The 15599-nt window shown below is 43.6% G+C and overlaps 1 protein-coding gene across 5 annotated transcripts in view; it reads right to left on the minus strand.

Annotated features, from left to right (window-relative positions):
• ASTN1 (astrotactin 1) overlaps positions 1-15599 on the minus strand; it is a 326486-nt gene that overhangs the window by 137737 nt on the left and 173150 nt on the right. For all 5 annotated transcript variants that reach the window (XM_061634180.1, XM_061634179.1, XM_061634183.1 and 2 more), the window contains one exon: positions 9799-9883. In XM_061634180.1, coding sequence (XP_061490164.1) covers positions 9799-9883 — 85 coding nt within the window. The remainder of the gene's footprint in view (positions 1-9798; positions 9884-15599) is intronic.

The following is a 15599-nucleotide window of genomic DNA, read 5'->3' on the forward strand; positions in this document are numbered from 1 at the left end:
GTGCACTCCCACATTCTTGTATCACCCCTTCTCTCCTCCCTTCTCTGTATGGGATATCCTAAAATGGGAAACTATTATTACAGGGATCTGTACAAGGCAGGCTCTCAAGCCAATTTCAAACCATGCTTTAAGATCCTGGATTGTTTTGATCCTGGTAACCACAGGTTCTCACTGTGGATGTAATGGACAATTATGTTAATATACTGAGGATGTATGTGTACACATTACCGGCTAAAAATGCAGCTAGGTCTTTCTTTTTCTCAGTTTGGATCAAAAGATGGGTTAATAGCTAATGATGTGCATAAACCATTTCCTAAACCAGGGGTGGGAGTGCACTGGGTGCAGTGTAAATGGGAGTGTTCACACAGCCTGAGGATCACCAACAGTGAGAGCACTTACTAGAGCCATGTCATTTGGAGGAAGGGGGGATGCATGTGGGGTTTAGCTACAGCTGCACAACTTTATGGAGCTTGTCTGGCTTCACATACACAAGAACACTGCACTGCATGTTAATTTAATTAAACTTGCTGGTCTACTACTTCCATCAATTAACATGGATTAGAATCCCCACTTCAGCCATAAACCTGCATTAAAGGTTGGGGAAGAAAATCCAATTCTACCTCTTTTGACATTCTTTAACCACCATGATTGTGATTATGATAGCGTGGCTAAAGAGTGTGAAGGGATAATTAATCCACACTTAGTGTTCTTATATGTGCTAGCAGGCTAGAACCCTTTCTCCTCAGCCCATAGGCCATCACAACGATTAAGTTCTAATTTGAGCAATTTTCCACACACTTAAGCCTGCTCTTGTCCTCTCCTGGTAATTCTGTAGTGCTGGGAGCATAAAAAAACCACAGGGGATCTAAATGATCTAAAACGCAAAGAGAAAACTAAAAAGAAAAGTCAATAAATGTACAGAATCAAGTCGATAGTACAAATCCATAGCCTGCATGATCAAAATGTTAAATCACTCATGAGGAACAAAATAAGAGGCCAATCACTTCAATGATATCTAGGGATAGAGGAATAATCTGCTGTACTCAGAATCCAAAGCAGAATCACCTGATCTGATCCAGGCAGATCACGACTGGGCAAATCAGTGCTCCACTACAGAATCTGCAGTCGGTGAATCTGTCATACACACACCCGAGCTTTGCTCCAGCCTCAGATTTTTTGGGGAAATTGCCTTCTTCTTAATTTGTGACATGACAGACAATGACAGGCTCCATGTAAAACATAACAGCTTGTTTTACACAGGAGCAATTTAAGAATAAGTCTCTCTGAAAAAATCAGTGAATATGCCAGGGCGAGTTCACAACAAAAGCCTCCTCTGGAAGAGCCCCCAAAAGTTTGCTCACTTAAGACTTTCCTTGATTGAGGGTGGATTTTTCATGATCACAATCACCCTATAATTATTTAAATACCCCCCCCCCAAAAAATAGTTTGTATACCGACATAACTCTTGAAGAGTTATTATACAGCCACGAGAGTGGCTGCATACTATAGCCAGCATGGATTTTTCGCATTTCACAATGTTAAATTGAAAATACCCCCCCCCTGCCATTCTGATGCTTCCCATAAGCTCATTTCAAAACAAAACCTTACAAAACTTATAGTCCTGAACTCAGAAACGCTTGCTTAACAACCCTGTCAATTCTCATGGCAATACACAAAACAGAGAGAATAGAGAGTTCAAAGTGCAAAAAGAGAGAGAAAAACCTCAGAGCCCTTTTGGACTTTTTTCTCTGAGAGTTCTCATAATATGTTAATTAAAAATCAGCCATGTTCACAGCTATTACTGACCTTGCCCCACACTCTGACTTTCATCTTCTGCAGCTTAAGTTACAAAAATGCCTGGCTGATTTTTAATTTATTTAAGAAATTTTGGCTGGGACCCTATGATAACATGGGCCATGCTCAGTAAGAACCAACTGTCAGAGTTCTAAAACCCAGACTCACAGCTGCTGGGCTTGCCTGATCAGGAGACCAAACCCACGCCAGACCTTTATTTCACTTGAGACAGTCATGGCTTGCCCTAGAGAATCCTGGGAAATGTAGTTTGTGAAGGGTGCTGAGAGGAGACCCCTATTCCCTGGACAGAGCTCCAGTGGCCAGACTGGTTTAACAGTCAGCTGCTCTGATTGAAGATCTGTAAGGGGAACAGGGCATCTCCTAGCAACTCTCAGAACCCTTCATTAACTACACTTCCCAGGATTCTTTGGGAGAACCCATGACTGCCTAAAGTGAAATAAAGGTCTGGTATGGATGTGGCCAGGGACAGCTTTGGTTTAAATTGGGGTGGGAGGCTACATGTGCCTGCTGTAGAATAAAAAAAGGTGTGTGTGGGGGAAGAATGATACTGTTCACAAAGTTTTCCTTTTGGAAAGGGGTTTCCCCTCTGCCCAATGCCCATCCACCCAATCTCCTCCCCTCCCATTCCTGCCCTCCCCCTCCCCCCCACCCTTCCTGCAGGTCTGTTTCACCTATCCTAAGCATGATTGCACAGGAGTAAATCCCACTGAACTCAATTAGCATGCAAACGATCAAACCTGTCCTCCCCTCCTCCCCCCTCCTATCCCCTCCCCATCCCCTTCGTCTCCCTTCCTTGATCCCTCCCATCCCCTCCCCATCCCCTTCCAATCTCCTCCTTCACCCTCCTCCTCCTCCCCTCCCCTTTCCCCTCCCCCCCACAGGCAGTTTTACATATCATAGGACTACGACCTGGGAGACCAGGGTTCAAATCCCTACACAGCCACGAAGCTCACTGGGTGACCTTGGGCCAGTCACTGCCTCTCAGCCACAGAGGAAGGCAATGGCAAACCACCTCTGAATACTGTTTACCATGAAAACCCTATTCATAGGGTCACCATAAGTAGGGATCACCTTGAAGGCAGTCCATTTCATTTTCAAGCATGATGGCACGCGAGTAAATCCCATTGAACTCAATAAATATGCAAATGATCAAACATTCCCTTCCCTCCTCCTCCCTCCCATCACCTCCATTTTGCCCCTTAATTAAGAGTTTGTTTATTCTGCAGTTATTATGGTGAATAGAGCAAGAGCGGGTGTTTTTGCTAAAGGGTGAAATAAAGAGATAAAGTGATCTGAAAAAATTCATTTGGATGAAAGGGTCGTTTTTTTTCTTTAAAAAGGTATATTGTGAACCTACTATTCAGAAAGCTTTCCTTCATGTTTATTAAGCATTTTTATATGTTTATGAAAGGAAGTCTATTATGCAGTAAATATTTTACAAAATTAAGGACTCAGTCTTATTGACTTCAACAATAAAGTTGTGTATACTGTTCTTCATAGAATCATAGAGTTGGAAGGGGCCTTGTAAGCCATCGAGTCCAACCCCCTGCTCACAGCAGGAAATCCACAGCTAGAGCATCTCCCGCAGATAGCTGTCCAGCCTCTGCTTGAAGACATCCAGCGAAGGGGATCCCACCACCTCCCTAGGTAGTCGGTTCCATCGCTGAACTGCCCTTACTGTCAAGAAGTTCCTTCTAATGTCCAATCTGAATCTACGCTCCGCCAACTTAAAACCATTAGACCTAGTCCTACTGTCTGGGGCAGCAGAGAACAAATCTGTACCCTCCTCTATGTGACAGCCCTTCAGGTACTTAAAGAGTGCAATCATGTCACCCCTCAGCCTTCTCTTCACCAGACTGAACATGCCAAGTTCCTTCAACCTTTCCTCATAAGACTTGTTCTCCATACCGGCTATCATCCTCGTCGCCCTCTTCTGAACCTGCTCCAACTTGTCTATATCTTTCTTAAAATGAGGTGCCCAGAACTGAACGCAGTATTCCAGATGAGGCCTGACTAATGCAGAATATAGTGGGCCTATTACTTCCCTCGACCTGGAAACTATAGCTCTGTTTATGCAGCCCAAAACCGCATTTGCCTTTTTTGCCGCAGCATCACACTGCTGGGTCATGTTCAACTTGCAATCCACTACAATTCCAAGGTCCTTCTCACACGCACTACTGCTAAGCCGGGTATTTCCCATCCTGTACCTGTGCATTTTGTTTTTGTGGCCTAAATGCAGATCTTGCATTTGTCTTTACTGAATTTCATTTTATTAATTTCAGCCCAATTTTCTAGTCTATCCAGGTCCTTTTGGATTTTATTCCTGTCTTCCATTCTGTTAGCTATCCCTCCCAGTTTCGTATCATCCGCAAACTTCATAAGGCTTACCTCCACCCCATCATCTAAGTCATTGATAAAAATGTTGAAGAGTATCGGCCCCAGGACAGAACCCTGTGGCACTCCACTCGAGACCTCCTTCCAGTCCGAAGCAGAGCCACCGACGACCACTCTTTGAGTACAGTTTTCCAACCAGTTGTGAATCCACCTGACAGTATTTCCATCTAGTCTGCATTTGACCAGTTTGCTAATCAAAAGGTCGTGGGGGACTTTGTCAAAAGCTTTGCTGAAATCTAGATAGATGACATCTACAGCATTTCCACCATCTACTATGACCCGATCAAAAAAAGAGATGAGATTAGTTTGACAGGATTTTTTCTTGACAAACCCATGCTGGCTCCTACTGATCACAGCATTGTCATCTAGATAGTTGCCTTTTTAAAGAGTGGGATGACGTTTGCCCATCTCCAATCCTCCGGCACCTCTCCTGTTCTCCAGGATTTCTCAAAGATGATGGCAAGAGGTTCTGAGAGTACATCAGCAAGTTCCTTCAATACTCTGGGATGCAGTTCATCAGGCCCTGGAGATATGAACTCATTTAGGTTAACTAGGTATTCCCTGACTATCTTCTTATCAATCTTGAACTGCAATCCCGACCCCTTACTGAGATTGCTTAACACCACTCTCCCTAAATGCTGTGTTCTTACTCTATTTTGAAACCAGTTTTTCTGTTGTTATAAGATTAAAACTGCTTTTTTGAAAAACAAAATGTCCATATACAGCTAGCATGCATTGACCTGTAACTCATCTGATAACTTAAACTGAGGGGTGGGGGAGGAAAGCAAGGCATCCAAAATAGCATAGTGCCCATGCCATCAGTTCAGTATCGGAGGACCTGTGGCATTAGCAATGGTGGCAGAATCCAGACTACAATTAAGGCATGGAATGCTTCAACAAACTATCTGCCATCTGGTATTGTTACCTTCCACTGTGTGATGATACAGAATGACAGATGTCTCTAGACAATACAGAATCCCTGGAATGACAGGAACATCTCTAAAGAACCTCCACAGGTCAAGTCTCATCAACACATAGAGCAGCATAAAATTGTAGAATCCTGAAGTAGCAGAATGGATTTTACCACTTCAGAGTACAGATGAGGTTCACGTCTTGGCATGCTTTGCCACAACCAACTAACAACCAAACAAAAACATTGATGTGAGTAGAAAGTGAGGATAGCAATGAGGAAGCTGACCTAACCCTTTTTCACTGATGTGATTTTTTTTATTATTTTTGCAGAAAGTTGCTGCATGGAAAAAGCTTTAAAATATGATTCCCCTATCTGCAGTCTGAAGTAGACCACTCCACTGCTTCAGGATTCTGTCAACATATTCTGCTATATAGCACAGTGGGGAGGACAGCCTGGCTGGGAGTCCAGAGTCGGTGAGTTCAAATCCCCGCTCGTGTCTCCTGGGTGTCAAGGGCCAGCTAAAGATCACCCCCACAGTGAGTGGCTCAGGGGTGACGTGCCCTGCCCCCTGTGCAGCCGTGGGCAAGCTGCATAGTCCCAAGGAGCCCAGTTGCCCCCCAGCTGGCAGTTGCGGACAAGGAAGGGGCTGGCTTGTGCAGCTGTGGCCAGCTGAGCAGGCCCTAGCCAGCTGGGGAGGACTAGCCTCAGAGGGAGGCAATGGTAAACCCCCTCTGAATGCTGCTTACCATGAAAACCCTATTCATAGGGTAGCCATAAGTCGGGATCGACTTGAAGGCGGTCCATTTCCATTTTCATGCATAGGCCAGTACTCACTCAGGTCCTCAGACAGAAACAGCTGAATGAACCCCATCCACTTAGGGCCAAGCTACAAGTGACAATGCAATCATGTGGGTTAGGACTAATTGCTATCTATTCATGAGTCTCCACTGGTATAGATCTTTATTCTAAATTCTGTAATGATTGCACGTGCAGATTAGGCAGATAATTGCCTATCATCAAGTCAGTGTCTTGTCTTCCCCCCTCCTGCTTTCTGTCAGTCAATTTCCTTTCCTAAGATACTCATCCCTCCCCCCCAATTAAATGAGGCCTGCTTATTTTCAATTAGCTATGTAATGTAATTTTGATATTGGAGCTGATAGTTCAGAATACAACAATCAATGAATTGTAATGGCTATCATCAACACCTCATTGACATCACTGAAAGGGAATACACATTTCAAAAATACACATCGAAAATTAAGGTTGATAAAAGTATCGCTTACACTACTGATAATTTCCAAAGCGAATTTTTTAAAAACAGAATCAGGAAAAAAAACCAGTTGGAAAACAGGTGTGGAGAGTTGCTACTTCTAAATTCTCTCCACAAAGATTGAGAATATCAGAAATAATGGATAATCTAATGGTAAATCCAATTACTGTGGGAATGGAGCCCATTGCTAGTTAGGACTAACCCAAAACTCACCCCAATTTCACCACCACAATTGGAGGGGAGAGGAATTTAATGGAGAATATAAGAAACGTCTGCTGGATCAGGCCAGTGACCCATTTAGTGCAGCATCCTGCTCTCACAGTGTCAACCAGACGTTTATGGGAAGCCCATAAGCAGGACCTGAGTGCAAGATCACTCTCCCCTCCTGCGGCTACTGGCAACTGGTTGGAAGGAACTGAAGGAATGCCTCCAGTATCACCAATTATGCCGCCAGACAAGATCAGCCTCACAAGACCTTCTCTCGGTCCCACCAGTCAAAACAGCTAGGCTGGTGCGGACCAGAGAGAGGGCATTTTCGATTGTGGCCCCCACCCTCTGGAACTCACTTCCCTTGGACCTTCAACATACCTCCTCCCTGATGGGTTTTCGCCAAGCCTTAAAGACCTGGCTATTCAGGCAGGCCTATGGGGTTTCTGGGGTGGACTAGTTTTTATGGTGTACTGATTGAAGGATGGTTTTAGATGAATTGATGTTATGGTTTGTTGACTGTATATTGATTTATATATTGTATTTTGCATTGCTGTAAGTCGCCTAGAGTGTCCGTTAGCTCGGACAGATAGGCGACTAGCAAATAAAATTTTATTTTATTTTATTTTTTATTATTATTTTGAAGCTCCACTGGAATGCGAAGTCTGGTCCTGAATTTTAGGGCATTTTTCAGAACAAAAGAGGTTTAGATTACACTAATTACATGAATGTGTGATTATTGTTAGTCTGGAATAGAAAGTGAACTAGAGATATTTGTAAAGTGAATGAGTCTACACCTTGTAGATTTTACATTCCTACAAAATGATTTAGGCAATCCCATCACATGAGGCATTAAGAGGAGAGTCTACTTTGCGCCAGTTCAATCAATAGATGAACACAAAGCCATTTGTTGGAAAGAAACTAGGTTGACCTTCTGCCACCTCCTCCCTGCTCAGTCAAGGAACTGGAGTTAATCCAAGCTTTAACACAGAGCTGCCAATACACAATACACAATCTTGTTTTCTCTGAGGATTTTGGTGTGTGTGTGTGTGTGTGTGTGTGGTTTGTTGGTTGTTGGTTTAGTGTCTCCCTGTGAAAATTCAAGCCTCAGGATTGTATAATTTTGCCTCTTTCTCTTCCCTCGCAACATTTTCTTTGCTTTGTCTTTTTTTTGGTCCCATTTAAAAAAAAAGTAAAGGTGTCCCTGCACTTGTAGTGCGAGTCGTTTCCAACTCTTAGGGTGACGTCTTGCGACGTTTACTTAGCAGACCGTATATATGGGGGGGATTGCCAGTTCCTTCCCCGGCCTTTCTTTATCCCCCAGCATATGCCGGGTACTCATTTTACCGACCACGGATGGATGGAAGGCTGAGTGGACCTCGACCCCTTTTACCGGAGATTCGACTTCCTCCTTCCGTTGGAATCGAACTCCGGCTGTGAGCAGAGCTTTCGGCTGCATTGCCGCCAGTTACCACTCTGCGCCACGGAGGGTCTTGGTCCCATTTAAAGAGGCTCAAATTGTTTCTGTTTTCTAAACCTGGCATGACTAAACATTTGAGGCTGTCTTACAAGATGTAACTTGTCATAGAAGTTACACCTCTTGAAATGCCCTTTCCTATAGAACTGCTTTTGCATCTTGTCCGCTCTACAAGAGTCTGAACCCAAGATGCTGTACTTACAAAAGATACTTTTTAACATTCAGGTGTTGTCCCTTCAGACCCTGCTGATGAATACAGTACAAGAGAGAGCATGCAGTCCCTGGGCCTCTCATCTCATCCAAGTTCCTTCAGTGGTCCCCTCATTCACCCTTCTGCTGAAGCCAATGGTTTTGTCCATATCAGGGACTGGGGCCCCCAAGAGGAACTGGCCACGAGTTGCTGTTTTAAAGGCTGATTATGGTGGCTGCTTAATACGGTTCAGATTTTCAAATATTTTTAGAAACTGCTTCTTGCAATTATTTTTGATGTTCTTTGGATGCTTCACAGAAAAATAGTCTGAAATGTAGTGTATACAAATACACACACTCTTTTTGCTTCTCTGAGACATTTTAAGGCAAATGTGAGATCTCTGGGCAATGATCTGGTAATCCTAGGACCTGCAGAGATTCAGGGATCCTTCTGCAAGCTTTGACATCTGTATAAGCTGCCAGTGAACACAAGGGGGCAGTGTGGTCTCTCTCTCTCTCTCTCTCTCTCTCTCTCTCTCTCACACACACACACACACACACACACCATTTACAATTTAGTCAATAAAAGCAACAATCACGCACTTGCCCTATACTCTATCAATGACTTAAACTAATAGCCTTCACCTGCTGATCCAGACAGCTCCTTGAAACTCTGGCCATTTGACAGAAGAGACTCACCACACATACCTATCTTTCGGAGCAGTGTTAGAAGAACAGAGAAAAATATATCATTGCGCAACTGGATTATCCACTAGATAGTAAAGCAGAGCCTAAACAGACAAGTGCATAAGATGTGTAGCTCCACAAGAAGAAATGAGTTCTTCTCTGTGACTTTCACTCAAGAAAACATCTACAGGGATTAATTTGTGTCAAAACTTACTGGAGCTGAGCCCTGGAATCTTATTTCAATATCAAGTTTGAATCCTGGAATATGTGTGGATAATAATAAAAATCAGTGACTCTGAGCATCTACAGAGTCCCTCTTCTTTCTCATCACCAAGCAACCACAGTCTCCTACCACATACTTAGGATGGATAGAGAGGGCTTCCGGGGGCATTACACTGAAACGGGCTTGAGCCCCAGCACCTCCTCTATTAGAAATCAAACACAGCACTTTCACAGCCCTGGGGCTACATAGAGGGCTACCGTTGCTCACTGTTATCAGGCTAGCCTCTAGCCTGGCCAGAGCTCTCCCTTAAAACTGTCTGTCTCAGGTTAGGCTTTAGTCCAGACCACCGTGGGTACTTCCCATCTGGCTTCCCTCAACTTCTAGCTCTCTGACTTTTCCAACTTTGTCTGGATCCCTGCCATATTCCATTGGCTGCCTCCTTAGTTATTGATCCTTATTGGCTTTCTGCTTGCATTAGTTGCAACAAAAGAATAAACCTCCAAAACTCATCCTTAAATGCACACTGTGTACAGTGTAGCCAGATGGCCAGGCTTTCGACATGCAGGACTGTCCTCTCCATTCAGGCTGAGCAACAATTCCGGAGACCTGCAAAAGTCACCTACCCTTGGTTTGTGCCCCATTCATTCCTGATGCAAAGGTGTTTGTGCACTGGATCCTTCATGTAACCTTCGTAGCAAAAGCACTCACCTAGAAATGGAAGAGCAAACAAGAAAATGAATGAAGTATGTGGCTATCCAGGAAGGAGAGCCTGGTTTTCTGGTGGAACTTATCAACTCGGTTTGTAGCAGCAGTGAAAAACAAGAAATCCGATGGCAGGAATTTTTAAGAAAGGAATCAGAAGTAAAATGGCAAGCATCATGTTTTTATTTCAGTCGGCAGCTGCGCTTGGAGCACTGCATACTGTTCTGGCCACCTAATATTTTAAAAAGAAAGAAGAAAAAGAGGCTATTATAGGTGCAAAAATGGCAAGAAGAATGATCAAGGGGCTGAAGCACCTTCCCAACAAAAAAAGGCATTTGGGTTTTTTTAGTGTAACTCCCTTTTCACTAGTTCAACAGCTAGACCGCTGTTCTCCTGCTTCCTCATCAGCTCTATATCATGTCTGTATCAGAAACCAGGTATTCCAGGTTTTTCATCCCTGGAGGAGTTTCTTTTCTGAGAAATATTGGCCCAGCTTTAGTATATTATACCCCTGTCATTTTTAGTCCCATGATTTAAGTTAATGCCACAAAACAGTAATAGTTTATAATAATAATAATAATAATAAATTTTATTTCTGAGTCGCCTATCTGGCCGAGTTAACGGCCACTCTAGGCGACATACATAATAAAATAATATACAACATATACAATATAAACCAGAATACAATATAAACCAAAACCAAAATCCCCAATTAATCTAAAACCACCCACATCTATACAAAATAAAACTAGTCCGCCCCAAGAGTCTTGTAGGCCTGCCTAAATAGCCAGGTTTTCAAGACTCGGCGGAAACTTGCCAGGGAGGGGGCATGGCGAAGGTCATAGGGTAGGGAATTCCAGAGGGTGGGGGCCACAATCGAAAATGCCCTCTCTCTGGTCCGCACCAGTCTAGCTGTTTTACCTGGTGGGACCGAGAGAAGGTCTTGTGAGGCTGATCTCGTTAGGCGGCATATTTGGTGATGCTGGAGGTGCTCCTTCAGATAACCTGGGCCGAAACCGTATAGGGCTTTAAAGGTTAAGACCAACACCCTGAATTGGGCCCGGTAAACAACTGGTAGCCAGTGTAGATCTTCTAACACCGGAGTGATATGATCACGGCGGCGGCTGTTCTTAATCAAACGTGCCGCCGCATTCTGTACCAGCTGTAATTTCCGGACCGTTTTCAAGGGTAACCCAACGTAGAGCGCATTACAGTAGTCTAAGCGAGAGGAGACCAGGGCATGCACCACCCGTGGGAGCAGATGGACAGGAAGGTAGGGTCGCAGCCTCTGTATCAGACATAATTGATACCAAGCTGCCCGGCTCACTGCCAAGACCTGAGCCTCCATGGACAGCTGGGAGTCAAGAATGACCCTGAGGCTGCGGACCTGGTCCTTCAGGGGCAATTTTACCCCATTAAACACCAGGTCTATATTTCCTAACCTTCTCTTATCGCCCATGAGCAGCACCTCGGTCTTGTCGGGGTTCAGTTTCAGCCTATTTCCTCCCATCCATTCACTTATGGACCTCAGGCACTTGGAAATGGTATCCACAGCCAACTCTGGTGAGGACTTAAATGAGAGATAGAGCTGAGTGTCATCCGCATATTGGTGACACTGCAACCCAAATCTCCTGATGATGGCCCCCAGCGGCTTTACATAGATATTAAATAGCATGGGAGAGAGGATAGAACCCTGTGGAACTCCACAATTGAGAGGCCAAGGGTCTGAAACCTCATCTCCCAATGCTACACATTGATGCCGGTCTGAGAGATAGGAACGGAACCAAAGAAAAACATAACATAAGTCTAAGAAACATGCAAAGAAACAGGCATAAAATGTACTCTTCTAAAGACATTTGCTGATTCCTCCCTCCCCACCCTCTAAAAACAACAAATTTCCTTTCAAAACCCTCAGTATTAAATGCAAAATTAGATGCTTTTATTATGGGCTTAAAAAGAAGTGAATGTCAAAAAGTACTGTAGAAGTTGTGTCTTTACAGAAGCAGACCAATTTCTTGCCTAGTGTGTTTTGAGTGTATCATACTATTTGTGAAAAGTGGTTGTCACTTCTTGTCCCTTGAATAAGAAGTGTAGCTTTTGGGAGAGCACTTCCTCAGGTGCTGCCCTAAACAAATTAACCACTTTCTTCTGCATCTTTTGAGGCTCACCTCCTTCCTTTGGTTTCAGGACTGCTGCCCTCCTCCTTTCTGTCTGCTCTTTGCTTCTGCCAGCTCCTTGAGTGGCAAAAAGCCAGGAGAGCTTCAAAGAAGTTTGCAGGGGTGGGAGATAGAGGGCAGGAGAATCCAGGGGCAATGGCAGTGCAAGGTTCAACCCTCTACCCCCTCTTGTCAATTTACTGATAAACTGTGTATCAGGAGCAGCATTGAAAAAATGAAAACTGTCTTCTTCCGCTGTGGTGGAACATTCTTCAATCAAAAGGAAAGAAAGACTGAGGTCGCTGGAAGAAATGATGAGGAGAGGGAGATAGAAGAAATCAGGCATGGATTTTACTCTGAAGGAACGGACTGCAGGCTCCACTCTTATACTGAAACCTCTGTCTGAGGATGCACGTAGAGGCAACATTCTCCTGAATGCCATCAGTTTGGGAGATGGCAGCGGTAAAAGCACTCTGCACATGCTCAGAGGTACCAATTTCAAGGACTCTGCCCTAGTATTGAAAACAGACTTGTGGGCTTACTCCTGCTGGGATCTTTGCACAAATTAAGTTTTTCAGGGGGTTGGCAAAAAAGGAGAACTTGCCTGTGACAACAGGCAGAAAGAGCAGGATGGACCCATTCATGGAAAAGTTAACACAAAAAAATACTGAAGGGTGTATCAAATCCCTTTGGTAAGGCATGGTATCACTTTATCACTTTTGTGAACCAAGAAGAACATAGAAATCCTGCAACAAATTCTGCCAGGATTTGGAATGCATAATCATTCTAGATACCTTATCATCTATTATACATTGAGTTTTTTCTTCTAATGCACAATTGTCAATACTTTCCCTTGTATAATTTTTAAGCTTAAGCTTTGTTTTTCATTTTCTCCTTACCATGTGTTCACTGAAATGTAATCAGACTGTGGGTTTTGGATTCTATAGTTTTGTATGTAAAGGTAATTGATATTGTTTGTCTTTTTCTCCACTGTTTGTTCCACTGACAATGTTGAACTATAACTTCTGAAAATCAATAAAAATTAATTAAAAAAAGAAAAAGAGAGCAGGGCTAGAATTCTTTTTTTCTGAAGGGTGTTGAAGGAGTGGGCAGAATGATGAGTGGATTATTATGTACAGAGGGGCAGAATTAGGTGTTTCCTGGTTGTAGTTTGCTTTCAACAGAGTTGGGGTCACTGCTTAATTTTTAAAAAGGGAGGCTATGGGACTTTCAACTGTGTAGGCCAGGAGATATCACCCTAAGCAAGGGATGGGGAACCTCCAGCCTGCGCCCCTCCCAGGGATCCAATTTGGCCCCCAGACTATTTTTCCCATCTCCGCACCAGCTGATGTCACCAGTCAGGGTGGGCATTTGTAGTTGATGGGCAGATCAGAGCACACTTTCAACCCCCTCTGCAGAGGGAGGATCTCAGAAGGGAGAATGTTTGAAGGTGTGCTCCCATCCCAGGTAGATCAGAGTGGGCCTTCCAGTTCGCTTTGAAAGCGTCAAAGCGAAGCATCAGCTGATGTCACTATGGCAGTTGCCCACCTGTCAACTTTGGCCCGACGGGGTTGGGGAGATCAAGATCTGGTTCTCTGGCCAGAAACGTTTCCCCACCCCTGCCCTAAACCCTGCTTCTTAATCAGAAGTCTGCCAGTAGGTGAGAGGGTACCGTTATTTACTGGTGAGAGAAAGCTACTATGTCCTCAGAGCTATTAAGTATTATATACAAGAAAGAACTCTGTGCAATGAATTCACTGACTGCCTTGCATGTTTATTTTGGCTGTTTTAAGCTACTTTGATGGTTTTTTGTGTTGTTTTTATTGTATGCTTACAAAACACCTTGAGACTTACATGAAGTGATTCAATACTAACACTAACACTAATTGTCATGTGTAGTTCCTCTGACGTAAAATGGAACCAATGTCTTCTAAATGGTACAAATGCAATATACTGCAGTATAGGCATTTGATGCAGTATGATGTGGGTGCACACCATCTGGCTGCATGCACTTTTAGTTACTGTTTCCTATTTATGCCACATTTCAGTTTAGACTGGCACCACCATGGTTCATCAGATTAGGCTGCCAGGCTGCCAGACTCTGTCCCTTACCTTATCCATACAGAAACAGGAGCACCATTTGTGGAAGGTTGGAGACATTTTGGTATGGTTGTCTAGATGGCTTAAAGAAAGGATTAGCAAACTTATGGAAGGTATCAATGGCTATTAGCAATAATAGCTAAATGGAACCTCTGTATGCAGAGGCAATGTGCATCTGGCTGGCCACTACACAGGATTCTGCACTATGCCCTGTTGTTGTTATGTGCCTTCAAGTTGATTACGACTTATGGCTACCCTATGAATCAGCGACCTCCAAGAGCATCTGTCATGAACCACCCTGTTCAGATCTTGTAAGGTCAGGTCAGTGGCTTCCTTTATGGAATCAATCCATCTCTTGTTTGGCCTTCCTCTTTTTCTACTTCCTTCTGTTTTTCCAAGCATTACTGTCTTTTCTAGTGAATCATGTCTTCTCATGATGTTTCCAAAGTAGGATAAACTCAGTTTCATCATATTAGCTTCTAGTGATAGTTCTGGTTTAATTTTTTCTAACACCCAATTATCTGACTTTTTCACAGTCCATGGTATGTGCAAACCTCTCCTCCAACACCACATTTCAAACGAGTTGATTTTTCTCTTATCAGCTTTTTTCACTGTCCAACTTTCACATCCATACATAGAGGTCGGGAATACCATGGTCTGAATGATCCTGACTTTAGTGTTCAGTGATACATCTTCGCATTTGAGGACCTTTTCTATTCTCTCACAGCTGCCCTACCCAGTCCTAGCCTTCTTCTGATTTCTTGACTATTGTCTCCATTTTGGTTAATGACTGTGCCGAGGTATTGATAATCCTTGACAAGTTCAATGTCCTCGTTGTCAACTTTAAAGTTACATAAATCTTCTGTTGTCTTTACTTTAGTCTTCTTGATGTTCAGCTGTAGTCCTGCTTTTGTGCTTTCCTCTTTAACTTTCATCAGCATTAGTTTCAATGCAATTTACGGAGGGAGGAAAGGCCAAGTTTGGGTTTGGAAAAGAACGCGAAATAGAAATGTTGGTTGTCCTGATAAGGGGGTAATGGTGGAGGCAATAAGGATGAGGAATTTTTAGGAGGGGGTCTTTGACCTGGAAAGGGGTTATTGGAGGGAGGAAGATGCCTTGAGGGGAATTAATATGGTGGGGGTGGGGAAGCTATGACTGGAAGCTGAATGGAGACCAGGGATGGGATTCCTAAGAGGAATATTTGGGATGGGGTGTTTTTTGATCAGGAAAGGGGGGGAAATGTCCTGAGAGGAATTAATACAGGGGTCATTAGTGGGTTTATGACTGGAAGAGGAATCTTTTTTGGGGGGAAATGTTCTGAGGAGAATAATGAAGGCTGTCATGAGAAAAGTATTGGGGGATGTCATTGTTTTTATTGATGTATTTTTATATTTGTGTTTAATATTTGTAAGCCGCCTTGAGGGCCTTTTGGCCAAAAGGCAGGGTACAAATAAACAACAACAACA

The sequence above is a fragment of the Rhineura floridana genome, chromosome 6 (assembly GCF_030035675.1).
Source record: "Rhineura floridana isolate rRhiFlo1 chromosome 6, rRhiFlo1.hap2, whole genome shotgun sequence".
In the NCBI taxonomy this organism is placed as follows: domain Eukaryota; kingdom Metazoa; phylum Chordata; class Lepidosauria; order Squamata; family Rhineuridae; genus Rhineura; species Rhineura floridana.